At 51.3% G+C, this 20,946-nt stretch overlaps 1 protein-coding gene across 1 annotated transcript; it reads right to left on the bottom strand.

Annotated features, from left to right (window-relative positions):
• Positions 1 to 421: 421 nt before the first annotated feature.
• On the bottom strand, positions 422 to 17,778 carry EAH_00036770 (thrombospondin type 1 domain-containing protein, putative; the record flags this gene model as incomplete). The annotated part of the gene is made up of 18 exons (XM_013395591.1): positions 422 to 2,176; positions 2,362 to 2,811; positions 3,062 to 4,207; positions 4,437 to 5,020; positions 5,230 to 5,536; positions 5,863 to 6,896; positions 7,051 to 7,143; positions 7,493 to 7,729; positions 8,257 to 8,496; positions 8,724 to 10,623; positions 11,313 to 12,100; positions 12,342 to 12,492; positions 13,349 to 13,483; positions 13,880 to 14,268; positions 14,564 to 14,941; positions 15,374 to 15,815; positions 16,261 to 16,351; positions 16,508 to 17,778. The coding sequence occupies 18 exons, from the start codon at positions 17,776 to 17,778 to the stop codon at positions 422 to 424; spliced, it is 11,391 nt and encodes a 3,796-aa protein (XP_013251045.1).
• Positions 17,779 to 20,946: the final 3,168 nt, after the last annotated feature.

Genomic DNA, 20,946 nt, shown 5'->3' with positions numbered 1-20,946 from the left:
CAATGCGCATAGTCGCCATTATGCCCCGTGACCAAGTGTTGCAAAAGCTGGGCAACTAGGATGCTAGCCTTGATATTGTTCCTAGCAGTTTCACCAACGGTTCTAAAGTTACAGTAGGTACATTCAGCGCACTCAGTCCTCACATCTGGGTTCGCAGGCATGCCAAGCCCAGCACGAGCTTCGAGTAGAAAGCTTAACCTTCTCACTTTTCATATAGCCTGGCCTGGCTTGCAAATGCCTAACATAAGCAGTGGATGCAAATGTCCAGGGATGCCCGTAGAAGAATGCTGGCAGAGATAAGGCCTAAAGGCTCGTACGGTAGCAAAACTTGAATGCCGTGCTGCGCTGGTAATAGCACTTCAGTTCGTGGAGATTCATTGGGCTCCCTAATTGCGGAGGCAGCTGAAGCGTCTGCTAACCCCTACGTGGGAGTCACACCATTCTGCTGGGGTTCTTCTACCGCAGCCGCTTCTTGCAGTGATGCGATTGCGGCTTCTTCCTCCCGACTATGCATCAGCTCGATCTCTGCGTCAGTGGTTTCTGAAGAGGCCTCATGCGCCATTCCCTGCAAAGGGACCGCTTGATGGCAGTTATCGGCTGCTCCATTGTTGCATGGGTTACTGCGGGGGATGGACGAATCACGAGTGCTGCTGAGGCTGCTCAAGGTGGCCGGGGCAGCCGAATAGCACCTAGGATCCGTGGCCCTTCGGACAGCTTGTGCAGGCAGGACGCGCTCCTCAGTAAGCCAGTCGGGGACAGGGGTCGATTCATCTGGGTCTCGCTGGCTGCTGCGTCCTGTCGGCGCCGCCTCACTTGGGGGTGGTACGACAGCATCCCCTGGGGGCCGGGCAGGTATGCGGCGGCTGAGGTCAACCATTTCTTGACAGTTGGTTGCACTGCAGTCACTTCTGCTGGTTTTTCGACTCCCACGTTTTTTATTAGAACGAATGGACGAACTGAAGTTGCTTTCATCTACAAAGGAGGCGCAGGAGGATCCTGTAGGCATGCACAATCTGGCCCTTGCAACGGCCGCCAACTCGCTCATGGGCACGCCTGCCAGCTTAAGCGCCTGCAACGCCTCTGCCCTCTCCCGCTGCCGGCGGTGCGCTCGGCCGCGGCAGCAGAAAAGCCAACAAAGGATTACAATGAGAGTGGCGGCGAGGATGAGGATAGAAAACGCGATAAAGCCGAGAATACCTTCGCGACTAAACATTTGCTGCAGGATTTTCTGAAACCCGCCGACCCCTTCCCGGAGGTCAGGAGTCATTGCTCGAGAGCAGCTGAATGGAAGGGCCGGCCAGCTGCCGTCAGAGCAAACAAGGCGATGCACACGCCTCTGCGGGTAGTAGCCTCGGGTGCATGACACTTCGCGCTCGTCTCCCTGGTGTTGGCCCTCTCCCGTAACTACGTAGGCACTTCCTAGTTGCTCGAATTCGGGGCAGAGCCGATGGCAGCTAAATGTTGGCCTCTGCAGTTTCCATTCACCGTCAATGCACGTCAGCCACGAGCCTTCTTGACCCCTTCCAGCCGCAAACCCGTCTGCGCATCGCACATACAGGGCAGCGCCATGGGCGGCACCATGCGTTTCATTGCTGACTGCTGCCTCTCCGGAATTCACCGAGGGGACGCTGCGATCTGGTGCAGCCTGCAACGAGCGCGGCGCCGATCGCCCGTGCAGTCTCCACTCTGGCTTAGAGACCGTGTACGCTCCTTTTGGATACAGCGAAGCGTCAGGTGGATCCGTGCAGGTGCGGCGGCAGTCGAGGCCGTCCTGAAGGATCCACTTTCCATTGTCGCAGATGGCGCGATCCGAATCCTCCCCGTGGCCTCGTGTTGGCAAGTAGCCCAGACCACATGCAACGGCCACCGCTTCTGGGTCGCCCTTGTCTGACAGGTGTGGTATCTCTAGGGCAACATATCGCGGGCTCAGTGATGCGAATGACGCCTCAGTACATGGTTCAGGGGGAAGCTGTAAGGGCAACTCGTGAAGCCCTTCGTCACCCCTCTTCGGAGGCAAGGGGCCGAGCCCAGCAGCGGGCGAAGTCATTTGCTCCTCTACCAATGAGTCCGGGACGAATTCTACTCCTAGTAGTCCATTTTTCAGATCCAGGTAGGCTGCGAGAGATACACGGCCGAGCTGTCGAAGCGCCGTTGCCTCCACGTCCTTTATCAAACTCTGAGGGGTGGACACACAAGAACACGGCGTCTCGCGAGTATGTTGAGACAGCATCAGCTGTCTTAGCAGCCCTATGTGCATAGTGGGATTGATGCCCTGGACTGCTACCTTGGTCTTCTGGGGCATGAAAAATCTGAACGGTGCCCGCTGTTAAGAGATACAGACGCAAAAATGCCCGCGCTCACTGGCTGCCGTAGAAGCTGAGCAACTCTGGCGGCGTGATCCCTCCCAGCGTCGAGTATGAACTCCAAAGTGAAGCCTTGTGGGTCTGCCCTAGCAAAATGCCGCGCAATATCCCTTTCTACCAGCCCCACCTTCCTTGTGAGGGCTGTGCCGAGTGCCCTGAAGATTTCGTCAACCTTCCCTGCGTCTGTGAGTGTGACCTGGGAGTTGAGCCCAACGACGCGCAGCTCCACATGCAGAAGCGGCCTCGGCTCACCAAGACTGCAGGTTCTGTCCGCAGCAGCCCCGCATATTTGCTCTGCGAAGGCCACCGTCCTCCGGACTTTCCAAGGGACTTCGCCAAGTGGGTGCGCTGCCTCAGCCGCTGCTACGGCCCCTAAAATGTCGAGGCCCATCCCCAGGCAGCATCCGCTCCCGCCGACTCCCCTAGCGGTCTCGTATTGCTTAAAGCACTTACCGCCACACTCAAAATCCGGGTGATAAAGGCTGCACGTAGGGTCTACGAGAGTTGAAACAGCAGCGTGGAGTTGAGCGAACATCGACGAAGGCAGGCAGTCCCTGCCGTCCCACCCGCACGCTTCGTTGAAGCACTCAGGGTCGCACTGCCCATCCTGCGAGCACATGAAGGAAACATTTTAGGGTTAGAGACTTGGCCGCTACCTGGCGGTGCGTCTTATGTGCATGCGGAACGTTGCATCTTACTTGAAGGAAGGAGTGAGGACACTGACAGTCTGGGAGTGGCAGCTCCAGTCCCTGCGCAGCCACCTTGTGCGGGTTTGCTGCTCTGTATCTGTCAAAGAAGTGCCTCCCGCAGAAGTCCCCCCTTTCGTTCGTAACGCAGTAGAACCGTCCATAGGCCCTCATCACGGAGCCGAGTAAGGAGTGCCAAGGGTCTCGATACCTCTCGCCGTACGCCTCCACTATCGCCCCAACGGCCCCCGTTAGCGGCACGAAACAGCGGCTAGCGCATGGTTCCAAAAGAAGAGACGGGGTTCTTATTGGGCTTTCTTGGGCGAGAAGGACGAGCGTCTGCTGGCAGTAGTCGTTCTCAACCTTCGTGCACACGAGGTTAAGCCCTTCCTCTAGAGTTTCCGTCAGGGGGCCCTGAAATCGGGACAATGTGCCTAGGCGCCTTCTGGGGGCTGTCCCATCATTGCGTGGGCTTCTCTCAAGGGGCGTTCTGATGCTCATCTCAGTTTGCTCTTGCAATCCACTGAAGACAGCTGCCGCCGAGACAGCCGCCTGCATGTGATGCTGCGCTCTCTCGCGGGCGTCCATAGCTCGGCGACTGTGCTGATAGAATCCTTGACTAGAGGTGGCAGCCTTCTTAGCCCATCCTCCTTCAAGCCGCCGAGTTTCAGATGCTTCAGTTACTCTATCAAAAGCATTAGATATTTCGGGCAGGGATGAAGACAGGTCCCCTTGCCTCCCTTCATCTGTCGGTGCGTGAATTAGCTGCCACGATGTTTGGAGCAATGTCATGTTGTCAAGGTACCTCAGATTGCTCCTGAAACAACTCTTTTCCCCGCAGATTTCATCTAGCTGACTTGACGTCTTTGAACCCAAGGACCGAAGGTCAGCAGCTTCCAGTGCCTCTTCCACTTGCGCAAAGCAGTACCTAGAGGGGTTGTTTGTGGGGTCCTTGTAGCACCATGCCTCCAACACGGCTTCTACAGCCTGAACGAGACTGCAGGCTGCCCCGTTCCGCTGTTTGTGAGCATCTACACGAGCGACGAAAGACGCCCAGCAGTACCGACCCTCCACGGGCTTCTCACAGAAGGCCGCAACTGTCTCCTGTGTCAGCCGGCGGCCGTACAGCAACGCTCCACAAGGTCCATCAACAAAGACCTGCATTCATTCACATGTGTGCGGCGCATGCAGCAGCTCCACTCTTCGTATTCGCAGGCACGCAACTTACTGCCGAGGACAGATATACAGCTGACGCTCCAGTGGTTATTAAGGAAACTGCCACGCAAGCTCTTTCCCGCCTGTTGCACTGTGTTAGGGAGCTTCTCCAAATTGATGCTAGGTGCTGAGTAGGTTGCCTCCGTGGGGCTGAGTGTGCTTTCAGCCCTACCTGGAGTTCTTCTTGGAGGCTGCAGCAACTGTTGGTGTCGGATCGGTAGCTCAGGGGGTCAAAGCAGGCTCCGCGTAAGGCGTTTACCCCAGGTGGAAGTGGCAGATTCACGGGGGCTGCTTCTCCAAATGAATAGTCTACTGAAGCATAGGAAGGAGGCCCCGGCCTCCTTCCGTCTTTTTCGAGGATGTGCGGCAGATCAACAGCCTGAGAAGACGGTATAGGCAGCCCAGCAGCTGCGAAGACAGCTTTAGAATGAGATGCTGGCGAGTAGGAGCCAAAGCCACCTTCCCAGTGGGCTATGGGTAGCCGTCGTTGTTCGGTGCCTTCTATGGCGAATGCGAAGGGGCGTGAAGTTAGGGCCATGGCGGCTGAAACAAGGGACTTGTCCGCGGGATCTATCAGTGTCACTCCCCTCTGTATGAACTGTTGTTTCAAGGCAGACAGGAACCTCTCCGGGAGGTCATCTGTAAGCAAACTCGAAAAGGGCACAGCCGTCCGAGTCCACAGGACGCCAGCGTCAATCAACAAAGGTAAGGAGGACAAAGGAGACCCCGAGACAGCCTGTAGTCGCCGGCGGTTATCTGCACAGACAGGCAGAAACATCCGCAGGAAGAAAAATGCCTCACTACAGGATGGCTTGAGAAATGCTTTAGACAATGCAGGTGGAAGCGCACAGACACACAGCCTGGGTCCGCCGAAGATTAACCTTCAATTCCGGAATATCGCACAAGACCAAAAAAGAACTTGGGGTGGCTGGAGCATTTGGAGCCCCACTGAATAGTGTGCTTACCACAAGCGCCGCAAGTTTTTCTGCATGCGTCTTTGACCTTCGCTTCCTTCGGCAGCCAGTCGGGCAGCTGTTTCTTTTGAGCAGCTGCCAGGTCATGAAGCTTGGAATCGCAGAAGGCCTCCATCATAGTGCAGCTATACCCCATTTCTACAACACGAGGGTCGTCCTCACAAACCCCAGAGGCTCTCATGCTGTCGTTCCTCCGGTCGAGCCCAACCGCCAGCAACCGCAACTCATCTGGCGGCTGCACCCGCAGGGCCGAGGAGAGAGCAGCAAAAAGAGCCGGTACAGCTCCATACTGCAGGTCCTGAGCCAAAGGCAACATTTGGAGCAAGCAATAGCAGCAGCAACGCTAAGTAAGTGCTTCCTTCCATGAAGAAACAAGCACGAGACGAACTTGTTGCTGGGCAGCATCTGGTGTCGAGGAAAGCACACTTGGTCACTTCTAGAGTTGTGCTGGCCTCTCGTTCTCCTCATGCATGCAGATTCAGCACACAATGACTCTCAAGCCAGGGCTAGACGCTGTCTCCTTACCCCTGCATTTCGTATGTAAGCCTTGATATACTGAACAGTGACGGTTCTGGGTTCGCAGCGAAGTTTCGGCTTGCTAAAGGTTCCATCTTGGCAAATTACCTCTTCTCCGTTTCTACCAGCTACACGCACAAACTCGGCCTTACACGAAAGTCTGCGCGTGGCTCCATGGGCTGTGCCCCTCCCCTCCTGAATGACGCCTTCCCCAAGGGCCTTGAGGGGAGACGGGTCACAGGGAGCGCAAGGCCTGCAACGGCCTCCGCAGTCAATGCCTTCCTCGTCTCCATTCTGAAAACCGTCAAAGCACGTTGGGACATCTATGCAGCCCCCGCAGTCAAGCATGCACGCGTCGCGCACGGTGGCGCTCGGAGGGACCCCTGGAGGTAGAGGGTCGTCGCTGAGGTCAGCCAGCTTGGCATTGCATCCAAGAGGGGACGCCTTCACGAGAAGGGCGCAGCTGAGGCCAGCTCTCTCCACCATGGGGTTGTTGCGGCAGCCCCGGCGCCGTCCAGCTGCGTCTACGGCCCCTCCACCCCCAAGAGAGCTTCCGCAGAGCCCGCACGTCTTGGGGCAGAAGTCCTTGATCATATCGTGGCGGTGCAGGTGGCGGGGTAGAGAGAGGGACTGGGGCAGCAGCTCCCCCAGAGTTGTTTCACAACCCTTACTTGCAAAGTCAAGAAGCATTGCGCAAGAATACCCCAGCTGAGGGAGACGGCCGTCGTCGAAGCAGTCTGGTGCTGCCGCTGCACCGCCTGCTGCAGTTGCTGTTTCCGGCCCTCCACCGCTAGAAAAGAGAGGAGGACAAGCATTGCAGGACTTGAGACATGCATCGCGGACTCGGGTGGTGGGAGGAACTCCGGCAGGTAACGGTTCGCCGCTGAGTGAAGACAAAAGGGCCTCACAGCCTCCTCTTCCCTCTGCTGCAGCAATCAGCATGTCGCAGGAGTACCCCATTTGCTGAACCATTGGATTGTCTACGCACTGCTGAGCAGGACAAGCGCCGCAAGTGTACGGGCAGGCGTCTCGCAACGTTGCCCCTTTGGGTACTTCAGGGGGCAGCGGCGTGCTGGAGAGAGACACCAATTCGACGGAGCAGTCGCCGTTCAAAAAGTCCTTAATCTGCCGGCATGTGTAGCCTGATAGAGGAGAAGAGGCAAATCAAAACGCCAGCAGCAGCTCACATTTGCTTGGCCGGTGACACCTGAAATTAATAAAGATAGGAGGCAAGCCTCTTGGGTGCTCGGCTGCTACAGCTGGGGGACAACGGCTTGCTGGGGTCAACCCGCCCACCTGTCTCTTGCTCCACCATTTTGTTGTCGCAGCAGCCCCCGAGACAGCTCGGCTCCTCGTCAACCGGCGGGCGCATACGCACCAGAACGGACTCTGCAGGACATGTACATCTCAGAAGGGAGAGAATGGAAGCTATCAGAAATCATCCCATGCCCTCATATAGAAATGCAGATATATAAGTACATATGTAATTATGAAACCTTATATATGAAGGGAGGGATATCGCAAGAACTTCGTGAGATGCGACTCCCAGAATTTATGTATAACCCAGGGCTTTGTCTGCGCTTCCCTAGAGAATGCGCAGAAGGCACAGCGCTGTCTTCATCTAAGGATAGCTTGGCTGAGGGGCTGGCTGCTGCCACTGGTGCGTATGCTAACGAGGGGTTTTGTGCTGTTGCTGATAGCGTGGAGTGATGCTGCTGTGATGTCTTGCTGCACTCACCGTCGCAGTAGTCGCAAGTGTGTGGACAGGCGTCGCCGAGTGTAATGTCAGATGGGGTTCCTTGAGGCCAATGCTTCTCTTCTAACAAGGCCGAAAGGGGTGCTGAGCACCCCCCAAGGCCCTGGGACTGAGCAAGGGTCAACAGTAACTTGCATGAAGAACCCGCCTCCCCCACAAACTCAAAGTCCGTACATGCAGCCCCAGGAGGGTTTGAAGGCCGCTGCAGCCTCGTAGGATCTGAGGACAGCGGCATACACTACAGGTTGTGCAACTCGGTCGCATGATTGTACCATAGAACGACAGAAAAAATATGTTTCTAACAAAAGGGATAAGGGCCTAGGGTTTAGATTCCAAGGGTTTAACACTTCACTAGCTGCATTTAATAGATTCTCATTCAGAGATACAGCAGAGAATCTGCAGCGCAAGCCTCAAGCCGAGAAAGAGCCTCATCTCAATGACAGACCGGCTCTCCATTTGCCGCACCAGGCAGCTAGAATGGAGTGAGCAGCCGATGAACAGACAGAAGGTGTTTCTCTTGTTTGCTAGAATACACTCTGTCCTATGTATGTACAAACAAAAGGCTCTCTTTCTTGCTGGTTAGAACAAACGCTGCCTTTTGTGCGTTTGGTGCTCTGCCTGGTGCCCGGTAGGGTAGGTGTGGGGCCGATCATTCACAAGAGCTTTCGCTCGTTAATATATTCCTTCAGGTTCTGAACTGCGGGAGAAAGGGCCTCTTAACCCCCCAGTGTAAGACGACAACGTACCATCGCATGCGTTGCACGTCTTAGGACAGGCATCCTTAACCCTCGTTTGATGGGGGATGCCGGGTGGCAGCGTTTGATCGGGCTTGAGGTCTATAAGCCGGGCCTCGCATCCTTCTCCTTCCTCTTCAGCTACAGCCAGCAGCAGCTTGCAGCTGTAGCCCATCTCCGTCACTAAAGGATCGTCTTGGCAAGAATCTGAATCTGCTGCTCGCGATCCAGGGCGCCGCAGTCTGTCAGGGTCTGCGCAAATAGCCCACAGTTCCAAGACGCACCTTCAGACAGCAATCAGTGAGGGGAATCTGTTTAATTTTCCTTGCACTGTACATACACTGCACTGCCTCGTTTCTGCTGTTTTTTCAAGCTGACGTCGATCCATTCTATTATCTGTGGATGCAGATTATTGTCTCCTGTCTACTTGATGGAAAATGCATCTCTGCATTTTTTCAGTGCTTGTCTAGCCAGCATACCGTTGCAAGCTCTGCACGTCTTGGGACAGGCGTCCTTAACCCTTGTGATGGGCGGTACTCCAGGGGGCAGGGCCTCGTCTGGGCGCAGATCCTGCAGGCGACTGTTGCAGCCCTCAGGGGTCCCTTCAGCGACAGCGTAGAGGACTTTGCATGTAAATCCCATAGCCTTGACTTGGGGATCGTCTTCGCAGGCTGTCGCGGGATCGTCTTCGTCTTCTTCCTCATCTTCCTGCTGCTGCTGCTGCTGCTTGTGGGGTTCGTCGGGGCCTAAAGGAACGAATTCCTCTTCGTCTTCTTCGTCTGTTGCCTCGGCGTCTTGCTGCTGTGCTGCAGCAACCGGGCGCGTGTTGCCGCAGTCTCCCTTATCGAACTGACATGCCGGGACGTTGCAGGCCTGGTCGCAATGTCTGTTTCCTAGGAACCACAAGGGACAGCCCCTGGCACATTGCTTGCAAAGACCGCAGGTCTGGGGGCAGGCGAGAGCAAGCGTTGCGTCTGGGGGCAGAAAGGAGGGGAGATCCACTCCTGCATCTGCTAACAAGAAGTCGCACTTGAGCATCTTCTTAAGAGCCTCACAAGATTTGCCCGACTTCTCTTGCACTTCTTGCTGGTCCTCACAGACCATCTCTACTCCAGCAACAACCGTCACTGGGGGCCCCTGCGGCACTGTTCGCTCCTCTTCTGACTCCTCTGGTTCTAGCTGCTGCGCTTCTAGCTTTGCACGCGTCTCCTCATCAATGCATTTGAAGGTGGCGCGTTGGGGTTTGCTGCTGCTGTCGCTCCCTGCAACACCCACTTCCCAGCTGTCTGTGCACCCTACAGCTGCATCTCCTCCAGCTGTCTCCGCAACGCAATCTCCCCCCGTTGCTGCTGCAGTGAGTCCCGAGTTTTGTGCTGCAGTGTTGGGGTCTGCCTGGGTGATACGCCAGATGATTCGTTTGCTTTGTTTGCTTCCATTTGGGGGGGATGTTTCCTGCGCCCATAGAAAGTGAGCAGGGGGGCTTAGTGTGTCTTGTAAGAAGCGGGGCATACTGCCATGGGGGTCTCCTCTTAAGAAGATGCCGTTGAATGGAGTGGCTTCCCCAGTGAATCCACTGACAGAGATGAATGGACAGGGATCTGGAGCACACGAGGGCAGCAAGAGGCCTTCTTCTTCGTCTTTGTTTAGAGCAAGATCCGGAGGTTCGAGGGCGAATTCGCCTTTGCCCACGCAAGTGATGGCTAGCTGCCTCATAGAGGAGAAAGGAGACAGCCGCATATCGGGGTCTGCGCAACTCGCTATCAGAGTCTGTCCCTCCGTCATCATAGAAGTTGCAGGCTCCAGTCTCAGCCCCGGTGGCAACCGTCCTATAGCGCAGTCTCCTCCGCAGTCGCCTAAATCCATTTGACAAGCCTCGTTGTTGCAGGGTTCATCGCAGTGTCTGTTTCCTAAGTCTCTTAATTGACAGCCTGGGGCGCACTCTGCGCATACCCCACATGTCTTAGGGCATGCATCACTGACACGTACTTCCGGGGGAAGGTCCTCAGGGAAGGGTTGATTGTTCTCCTCCGCTAGCTCTTGCAGTCTGCGGTGACACCCCATTGCCAGCAGCACTTTGCACTCTACCCCAGTCAACAGAGGTACATCTGGACTGTCTTCACAAGGGACCCCTGGACAGCGGTGGAGGCCGCAGCCCCGGCGCTGCTGCAGCTCGGGACAGTCGATCCCGTTCCCAGTGCGAGGCAGCAGCACCTGCCGCTCGCGTGTATGCACACCTCCACCGCACTCTTTGCTGCATGCACCCCACTCGCTCCATTCTGATACCTTACAGTCGGAACCGAAACAACTAATTTCTGCACAAGGTTCAAACTCCTCAAGAGAGCCGCACGGGTCTCCTCCGTTCACTGGAGCCTCCAACACCTGTGCAAGGCAGTACAGCACAAAACAAAATAATATTATGCAGCATAAAATAGCGTACGACAATACAGCGCAACGAAATGCAATACAGCTCAACACAGTAAAACAAAGAAAAACAATTGAATGAAACGCAAATTAATCGAATCACACAGCGATAAAGAAATAAACAACACAACACAATGCAAGGCAACACAACATAACTTAGTACAAAAGAACATATCACACAATAAAACAAAAAACAAAACAAAATAAAATAAAAACAAAACAATGCAATACAAAACAAAATAAAGCAAAAGGGAACAAAGCAGTACAATATTATACAATACAAAATAACAATAGAAATCAAGACAATACAGTACACTGCAACACAATACAGTGGAATTGTTGTGTATAGAATATGACAACGTCATACATAATGATACAGCACATGTTACTGCTAAAAATATATGCATAGGAAGGGCAGCATCTCTGTAGCATACGCAAATACAGCAGAGAGAGGGCGTTGGTAGTAGGTCAAGAGGCGCTACCTCTTATAGGGAGCGCAGTACAGACACATATTAGTGGCTTCAGCACTGACGCCTCCACCATAGCACAGCAAAAGTGTCTCTTTATTTTGCATTTGTTTGCTACTTTCTCCCTTGTTGCAACTGAAGACAGTGGAGCAGGCTTTCGCAAGCCCACAAACTGCATACCTCTCTGTGTCTCTGTTTGTAGCCGCCCCCGCATGTAGCACTGCAGGGCCCCCATTCTGACCAGTTGCTTAAGACACAGTCTCTTATACAAACTGTCTCCAATGCACAGTCTGCAGTTTGCTCTGTCTCCGCACAAGGGACCCCTCCAAAGTCTGCCTCGGAAAGAATGCGGCGGCTTCTCCGCTGCTGACCCACGTCGCATTCCCCCTCACACTCTCCCCAGCTGGTCCACGGGGTGTATGCACAGTCTATAGGGCACGGTATATCTGCATTACAACCTTTTTGAACTTCTTCTACAGGGGGGCATATATGTTTTGCATGCGCTGGGGGTTCTTTTAAGACCTCTCTGTAGCGGCGGCGTGTCGTCTCAGTGCCGTCCGCAGGCATACAACTAGACGAACACTCTGTCCATTCACTCCAGTCACTCACAGGGCAAGAGGGCGCACAGGGCTGCAGATTGCAGGCCTCTGCATCTTCCTTGTTGCCTGTACAAGGCCGGCCCCCCCCTATCTCAAACGCCGCCACACTGCGGAACCTCTGACGCGTGCCGCCTCCACAGAGAGCAGAGCAATCACTCCATTCACTCCACTCCCCCAGCTCGCAGTCTGAGGGACAGGGGCCTGCAGGGGAGAAGCAGGAGGCCTCCTCACGAGTGGGGCCGCATGCAAGGCCTGGGGGGTCTACAGAGGCAGCTGAAGTAATACGCCGCGATCGATGCATCTGTCCCTCCCCACATGGGGCGGAGCATGCAGACCACTCGCTCCAAGGAGACATCTCGCAGTCTCTTGCTGCACAATGTAACCCAAAGATCTCAGTCCGAGTACTCAACACATCATATCATAGTCCTGCAGTCCCTCTGCTTCATCCGTGTCTTACTCCTCCTGCTGCTGCTCGTGCTGGTGCTGCTCTTGCTGCTGTTGTTGCGGCTTCTGCTGGTGGTGCTTGTGCTGGTGCTGCTGGTGCTGCTGGTGCTGCTGGTGCTGCTACTACCAGTGCGGCTGCATGAAAGGGAGGGTTTGTGGTGCTTACGACATGGGTATGAACCGCACACTTGGGTCTCAGTAAGAACAGGACACTCGCGGCCTCCGTTCGCCGGCTGCCTTACCACCGACCGCTGCCGCTGCTGCTGGCCGCCCCCACAGGTGGCTGTACAGCTACTCCACTCCCCCCAAGCAGTCACCTGGCAGTCCACCGCTGAAGCCGCAAGAGACAGAGACAGAGACAGACAAAAAGGAAAGCATTTTCTCTTCCAAACAAACACAAAGAGAGGCGTTGCAGCGACTGGCAGAGAGAGACGAATATGTATAAACAAATAAGTAAATATACATATATATACACAATATATGTATATATATAGACAATATATATAATATATATATACAATATATACATATATATATGCATATATATATATATATATACATATATATATGCAGCTCTGTCTGTGCGTGTATATATATGTATATATATACATATATATTATGTATATATTCACATATATATAAATATATACATATATATATATATATATAGATGTCCAGGGCAATGCGATCTGGTGCCTCTTTTTCGGGTTGGAGGTGAATGATAGCGATCAGCCTGCAAGCGCTGCTACCGGATGATGTTTGAATTTCTTTTTCGGCGTTAAGTACGAGAGTATTAAAGGAGTTGTTGGTGCTTAGCTCACGGCAAGGAGGCCCCTGACAGGCTACGAAGCGGTCAGCTTCAGTACAGAGATGCTGCATTACTCTTCCATTGGCGTCTTTAGGAAAGGCAAGGACAACTCGGGAGGAGCGCCTTCTTCCGGGGCCGCATGCAGCATCACAAGGCCCATACTCTGACCACTCTCCCCATACACAGTCTTGAACTGCTTGTCCTGCTATCTCTTCACAAGGAGTTGTTGCACAGGGGGCCTCCTCAGCCAACTCCCCGCATGCTTTACCGTTTCCCTGAGGCACCCTTGTTATCTCCCGTGTACGCCGACGAGTGCCTCCCCCACATAGCTTGCTGCACGAAGACCACTGAGACCAGGGGCTTACCTGGCAGTCAACGTCGCAGCGAAACCCCAAGGAAGAACAAAGGAGAGACTCAGTTAAATTAGAAGCACTCGGGCAGTCAGGGGCCTCCAGCAACACCACACGACTACGCGTTGTTGTGGGGTTGGTCGCACCAACCTGTTAAACGGGACAGCACAGACACTCCAGCCATACTTTGATATTGTTCTTGTAGCAGCTAAAGAGCCTCAGCTCCTTTTATCTCTTGCCGCCTGTCTTTTTCTTAATTCTTCCAAAAAGGCTTCATCTTCTCCAAAGACGCGTTCTCAGCAACTATGAATGAATTCAGGTGTATGCACAGCTACATGACTCAAGGCGTGTGCTCCGCTGCAGTGCAGCGCGATGCCTAAAGATTGCAGATCGTGTTGGTGCAGCGGAGCTGCTTAAAGGAAAGCAGAAGTCAACCAGTGCGATGGTTGGTTCGCATGTCCGTCAGTTTTATCTGTTTCTGCATGCAGATGCAGTTATGCCGGGTGTACATGCCGCTGTGGTAGGTGTATATACAGCTCAGCCTACCTGCTGACACAGAGCACTGCAGGAGGCCCACTCAGTCCAGTCACTGAGAATACACTTGGGTGGGCAATGCCCTCCACAGGGTTTTGTTTCCTCTAGCGCACCACAAGATTTGCCTGTCTCCGATGGGGCCTCTATTACGTAACGGCTTCTGCGTTGTTCCCCAAGGCCACAAGGATGGGAGCATTCACTCCAGGTTGACCAATCACTAAGGAGACAGTCAACTTTGCAGGGCCCCTTATCACAAGGCCGGAGTTGATCAAGAGGCGGGCACATCTCTCCTGCACCCTTGGGGGCCTGCAGCACTTCTCGCAGTCTCCTTTGGCTCCCAATACCGCAGGGTACATCGCAGGCTGTCCATAGGCTCCACTCCGACGCTACGCAGTCAATAGCTGCAGAGGGAAGACAGCAGCAAAATATAAGCAACCCCACAAGGTTCAGAGAGACAGCATGCACATGGAAACAGATTTAGAGACTGCTGCAGGAGACACCTAAAAGGAAGAGGAGGAGACAGCGATCGGGGAGATGGTGCAGCACAGGTGGAGTTTGCTGCTGAGACGAAGAGACAAGAAGACACTGCAGCGACAGACTGTAGCTGGGTTATAATAGAACGTAAGATCAAATAAGTGGTGCTTGTGAGGGATAGACAGGGGTCTGTACATCTCAACAGGTTCAATTGTTGCTTACCGCAGTCATGAAGATTGCAAGGAGCTGTCTGAGTGCTCGGGGGACAGTCTGTATCTGCTTCTAGAGCACGCACTGTTCTTGTTCTTGTCTTGCTGCCGCCTTCACACGGTTTGCTGCACTCCGTCCATTCCCCCCACTCCCCCACATGACAGCCACCATCACAAGAGAAGGTGTTACATTCTCGTGTCTCCAATAGCTGAGGGCATGCAGCCCCATCTTCTACAGGAGGAGACAACACACTTCGCTGTCTTGTCTGCTGACCCCCTCCGCAAGAAGCCCCGCATGCAGACCATTCTGTCCACTCGCTCACTATGCAATCAGAGGCGCATGCACTCAGGTAGCAGCGGCGCTCCTGCTGCAGTTCGGGGCACTCTTGACCTGTACATACACCCCAATTAAAGGAAGGAGACAGAGGCAAATATATAGTAACTACCTCTTAATGAGACCCAATAAGGGGACTTCCTAGTCGATGTCTCCGTTGTTATTGCTTAGCTGCCCTTTCTATGTTCACGGTAACTTCAAAGAGACAATTTTATACAAAAAAAGAGACAGAAGAGCGGCGGAGACAGTTTCAGATAACAGAGCAACAGACAAGCAGACATCGCTGCTGCTAAGCTGCAACGAGACAAGGCAGCAGCAGCAGCAGCCCTAGCAGCAGCACCAGCAACACCAGCAGCAGCACGAGCAGCAGCATCAGCAGCAGCAACAACAGCAGCAACAACAGCAGCACCACAATAGTAGCACCAGCAGTAGCACCAGCAGCAGCAGCAGCCTCAGCCGTGGGAGCCCCAGCAGCAGCAGTGGCAGCACCCTCAGCCGGAGCAGCAGCAGCAGCAGCAGCACCCTCATCCGCAGCAGCAGCAGTAGCAGCACTCTCAGCCGCAGCAGATGCACTAGCAGCAGCAATAGCAGCACCTTCAGCCGCAGGAACAGCAGCAGTAGCAGCAGCAGCAGCAAGAGCAGAAACTTCAGCAGCAGGAACAGCAGCAGTAGCAGCAGCAGCAGAAGCTTGCCTTCTGTGTCTGGTTCCTGCAGCACTGGTCTTTCTCTCTTGCTGACTCCAGGCCCACAAGGGTGGGAGCAGGCGGACCACTCGGTCCATTGGCCCACTTGACAGTGGCTGGGGCAGGGTACGTCTGCGTTGCAGCCTTGTCTTGTCTCCTGTGAAGACAAAAGGAGACAGAGACAGAAAAATAAAGACACAAGGGGACAGAGGAACTTCAGACCTACACATCGACGCAAGCATTACTTCCTGCATACACAAACTCAGCTCAATGCCTCAACAACGCGACACTACAAACAAACACCAGGAGGCAGCAGCTGCATGCAAAAGCAGGCGGGAGCTACCATACAGTCTGTTGCTATGAGTTTATTACCAAAGAAAGCCCCCTGTATCTGCATATTTCAGTGAGACATGTAGACACCATTCTTATCCTTATATATATATGTATTAAGTATTTATTATTTGCCTCAGTGTGGCTATTGATAGGGCTTTCAGTACCGATACACCGTCGTCATGAAAGACAGGGGTCGCATGCATACATAGCATGCATCGCACGCACTGCATGCATTGCATGCATTGCATGTATTGCATGCACCGTGTACATTGCATGCACTGCATGCATTGCATGCATGCAATGTATGCATTGCATTAGGAATATTTTTGTATCTGTACAGTTGGGGTGATGAAGGTTTACCTCAAGCTTAGGGCAGGGGGCCCCCCCTTGTTTAGCTCTGCTGCGGACTTCTCTTTTTCTACGTTCAATGCCGGGGCCCCCACATGTGACGCTGCAAGGAGACCACTCTGCCCAGGGAGCGACAACACAATCTGCACTCCAGCAGTCTCCTCCATCGAATTGGCATGCAGCATTATTACAAACATCATCACAAAGTGTATTTCCTAGAAACCATAGAGCACACCCTGGGGCGCATTCTTCACAAAGCCCACATGTCATAGGACAAGCATCTGCTACTCTGCTAAACACAGGGATATTTGCAGGTAATCTTCCGTCTGGTGATATATCTATTAATCTCTTCTCACACCCTAAACGACCCCCTAAAGATCGTGCAATCAGACGACACTTCACTCCAAAGTCCTCTACTCTTTCATCATCTTCACATATCAACCCATTACTCTCTAATAAAGGACGAGAACCACCACCAACACTACCCCCTCCTGATGCTCCTTCTAATGGATCTCCTAATTCAAGAGGTAGAGATGAAGAAGCAGAAGAAGAAGAAGAAGAAGACGAAGAAGAAGAAGACTGTTGCTGCTGGGATCGGCGACGCCCCACACCTCCCCCTTCCCCTAAAGAAGATGAAGGACCCCCAGAAGACCCCGGACGAGGTGAAGCAAACAAAGACCCCATTCCTTGCAGTCGACGCACCGCAAACTCAAACACCTCTGACTCACTTAATAACGGATTAGACTGCTGCTGCGGCTGCTGTTGCTGCTGCTGCTGGTGCTGCTGTTCTTGTTGCTGCTGGTCGGAGGGCTCCCGAATGGCTATTGGGGAAGCGGGAGCCTCTAGACGCCTTCGGTAGAAGTAGTCAGGGGCTGCGACAGTGTAGTTGAGGAGACAGCTGGAGTCCATGAGGGGACAGTCAGTCCCCGCAGCAGTAGTTGCTGCTGCTGCTCTCTCTGCAGCTGCTGCTGTCTCCTCCGCATATGCATACTCTCCTCTGAAGCCGCATAGTGCGAGCCACAGCCCCACAAGCAATGAAAGCCCCCACGGGCCTGGAGGAGACACTCGACGAAGGGGGCCCCGGGTCGACATTTTGAGGCAGTGCGGGAGCGCACAACTGCTGCCGCTGCTGCTGCTGCTGCTGCTAGTGCTGCCGCTGGTGCTGCTGCTGCTGCTACTGCTGCCGCTGGTGCTGCTGCTGCTGCGTTCTGTCCAGTGTGGGGCCTCAGCAGGACAGCTGTTTGGTTGTTCTTTAGAATGAAAGGCAACACGAGATCTTGAAGAAATACTTCTAATTAAATTGGTATTAGAGACCCCCGGGTCAGCAACCCGGCGGCTGAGACAGCGGGCGCATGCAACAGCCCCATTGCTAGACGTGCAGTTACTGCTGCTAACACCACTGGAGAGGCTTGAGGGGCCCCCTTGGGCCCCTAAGGAGACAATAGACAGTGAAGAGGGACACTGGTAAGAGATGCTGCTCCGACGACGGAGACGAGACAGAGCCGCACTGTCTCTGCGGCTCTGCCTCATGGCATAGGAGAAGAGAACCTAACTGTATAAGAAAGAAAAACAAACAATTGATTAGAAGAACAGCAATACATATATATATATATATATACATCATATATATATCATATATATGATACGTACAAATCAAAGAAACAAAGATAAACAAAGCGAGCGCAGCAATAATAATAATAATAAAGGAGACGGCCAAAATGAACGTAAGCAACGAAATAAAAGATTAAGAAAAACAAACAGAGGTGTTATAAACAAGTAGAGATAACGCAAACACAAACAAAACAAAAGGGGGACAGAGAAAAGAGACAGAGACGTACACATGAATTATGCTGTCTCCATTACCCTTGGTAGGAACTAAATGAGTAGATCTTCTCAGTGCTTAGAGACAGTTGCAACACCCATAGCAGCCACTCAGGCAAGAAGGTAGGGGGCCCCTGGGGGCCCCCTTTGGAGTTTATTATTATGAAAGAAAGCTGAGTGAAAAGGTATTAGCAGAAAAGTTGTGTATAGAGGTTTGAAGCAATGACGGAGCTGCTTGCAAAGGGAGACAGAGTAAGCACTTATAAGGGTGTCTTGATACGCATTAAATTAATTTTTTTTGTTAGTCTTGATGGTGTTGCTTACAGGAGTTTTGTGTAGATGGTTGCGCCTGTTGTCTGTCTTCTCTGTATCCCGAGCTGAGGTAGGGGTAGAAGGAGAAGAGCTGTTATTTGCTTTAAGTAGTTGGGGTTTTATAAGAAGATTTTTTTGTTTAAGCTCAGAGAAAAAGCAAGAAAAGCAGAGAGCGACAGGAGATGGTGACCTCGAGGCGTGGGTGTTGGCCCCCTGGGTGTAGACCAGCTAGTCAAATAGAACTTCAAACAAAGGATGAAGCTGTAATAAAAGGGTAAAATAAGAGAAAATAAATAGGAAGGAAGAAAGAAAATTAATTCTTCTGCTCTTTTCTTTGCTGGTAACAGCAACAACACTGCGAGCAGCTCAGCGGCAGCCTAATGCAGTAAGATAAGATACTCCCCTGCTAGGCAGACCGTAAAAAAAAGAATTAATTAAAAAATTGAATTCATAAAATCAATTTAAAGAACATTATTTAATTACTTCTGAAAGAAAATATGCAGAAACAAACCCTCTCCCCGAGACACACAACACAATTCATGCAGGTGTGCCGGCTATGCGAGCCCTTCGCCTCTCTTATACCGCTTTCTTCAGGGCGTCTTCTTTTGAAACTGAGTTTAAATATTAAAAATAAATAAAGAAAAAAAGAAAACAAATATAAATAACTCAAAATAAACAATATTTCCCTGCGAGAGCGGCTGAGACGGCTGTGGGCGGGCGAGCGGCCAGTGGGTAGCGGAACAAAAATAAAGAGAGGAGGAGGGGGGGAGAAGTTATAATAATTGAAATATGCAAGAAAAAGACAATACTATTTGCCTTAAAGGCATTTTAAGGCAATATAAAGCAAACAAAACCCTCAAAATCTCTCTCTTCTTCCTCAGCGGTGCTAGACAACACTAGTTAATGGGGCCCGACGAGCAACCGGCCGTCTCCCTGGCTATAGGGAGAGCAGTTGTGTCTTATTCTTCTTCTTTTAAGACCCCACAAGATATATATTTGTTTATCTTGTTTATTATTCCATTACTTTAAGGCTTCTGCTGCTCTTATTGGCGCTCTAAGCTGCTGTTACACTCCAGCAACGTAACTGCTGATGGATACCCTATAGTAGTAGTAGGGCTGCAAACCTCAACCAACCCTCACAAACGCAGCAAAATCAGGCTTCTCTCGCTCTGCTTATAGATACTCTCCTGCATGCGCATGCGCTCATGCATGCTGGGGAACTACAGAAGTGTTGGCAGCAAAGCAGGAGCAGCAGCAACAGCAGCAGCAGCAGCAGCAGCAAGGTAGGGTTCTAGGGCTTAGATCTTATGATCGATGGTGCAGCGATTCTAACTGCCTATTGCTGCAGGCTCTGGCTTCAAGAGAGCGGTGTTACAACAAGATATAGCTTAACTTAAGAATCAATATTTATAATACACCTGGAGATACACTTGAGATGTGTCTTGCTGCATCTAATCACCTCATAATACATCTTTAACGAGGTATACTTCCCTCAATAACACCCCCATGAGAAAGGGTTTTGTGCTGTCCGCCCTCTAGCTAGCTGTAGCTAGCTGTAGCTAGCCGTAGCTAGCCGTAGATAGGGCAAGCTCCAGGGTGTACAGACTGCTGCCAAGAGCAACACCCCCGGAACTGCGCAGCGGAAAGAGCAGCACGAGGCAAAAGCAGCAGCAGCAGCAGCAGCAGCAGCAGCAGCAACTAAGGATACTGTCTCTAGAGATAAACCAAACCATACTGTACACCATAGCTGCCCCTGGTATCTGAATATATGCATGCAACTGCAGCCGTAGATCGATATTATTAGATATGAGTTGTATATATAAATATAATATAATGTATAGTATATACTTAGATGTAATAAAATAGCATATACTACCCTACTAAAATATGTTTTATGTGTTTCATTTAGATGATATATATAATTATATTATACATACTGTATGGCATGCATAATTAATAATACTTTTAAAGGGTTTACGTAATGTACTCTATGCTTTGTGCATAGATAATGTATATATATACATACATATTTATTTGTGTATAGATAATATATATATATATATATTTGTGTATAGATAATATATATAAATATATACTTTTTCGTGTATTGTTAGTGTAAATTATATATATATATAATTTACACTTTAGACAATATACGTATCATGCGTTTAGATCATATGGTGTATATTGTGGGGTTAGATAGAATAATATATATTTCTATTGTGTTCAGCTAGGATATATATATATATATATATATATGCATATATATATACATATATATATATAGATCTATATGCATATATATATATATGGTGAGTGTAGATCCTAAATATCAAAAATAATAATAATGGTGGCAATAATACTAAGACTAATACGAACACTAAATGCAAATAATAATAATAAAAATAGTAATAAGAGTAATAATAGTAATAACAGTAATAATAATAATAATAGCAACAATAATAATAATAAAAATAATAATAATAATAGTACATAATAATAATAATAATAATAATAATAATAGTACAAACAAAAATAACGATGGCAACAACAAACATAATATTA

The sequence above is a fragment of the Eimeria acervulina genome, genomic scaffold (assembly GCF_000499425.1).
Source record: "Eimeria acervulina Houghton genomic scaffold, Eah_scaff400, whole genome shotgun sequence".
NCBI lineage: Eukaryota > Apicomplexa > Conoidasida > Eucoccidiorida > Eimeriidae > Eimeria > Eimeria acervulina.
This window is presented reverse-complemented; position numbering and strand designations above follow the sequence as displayed.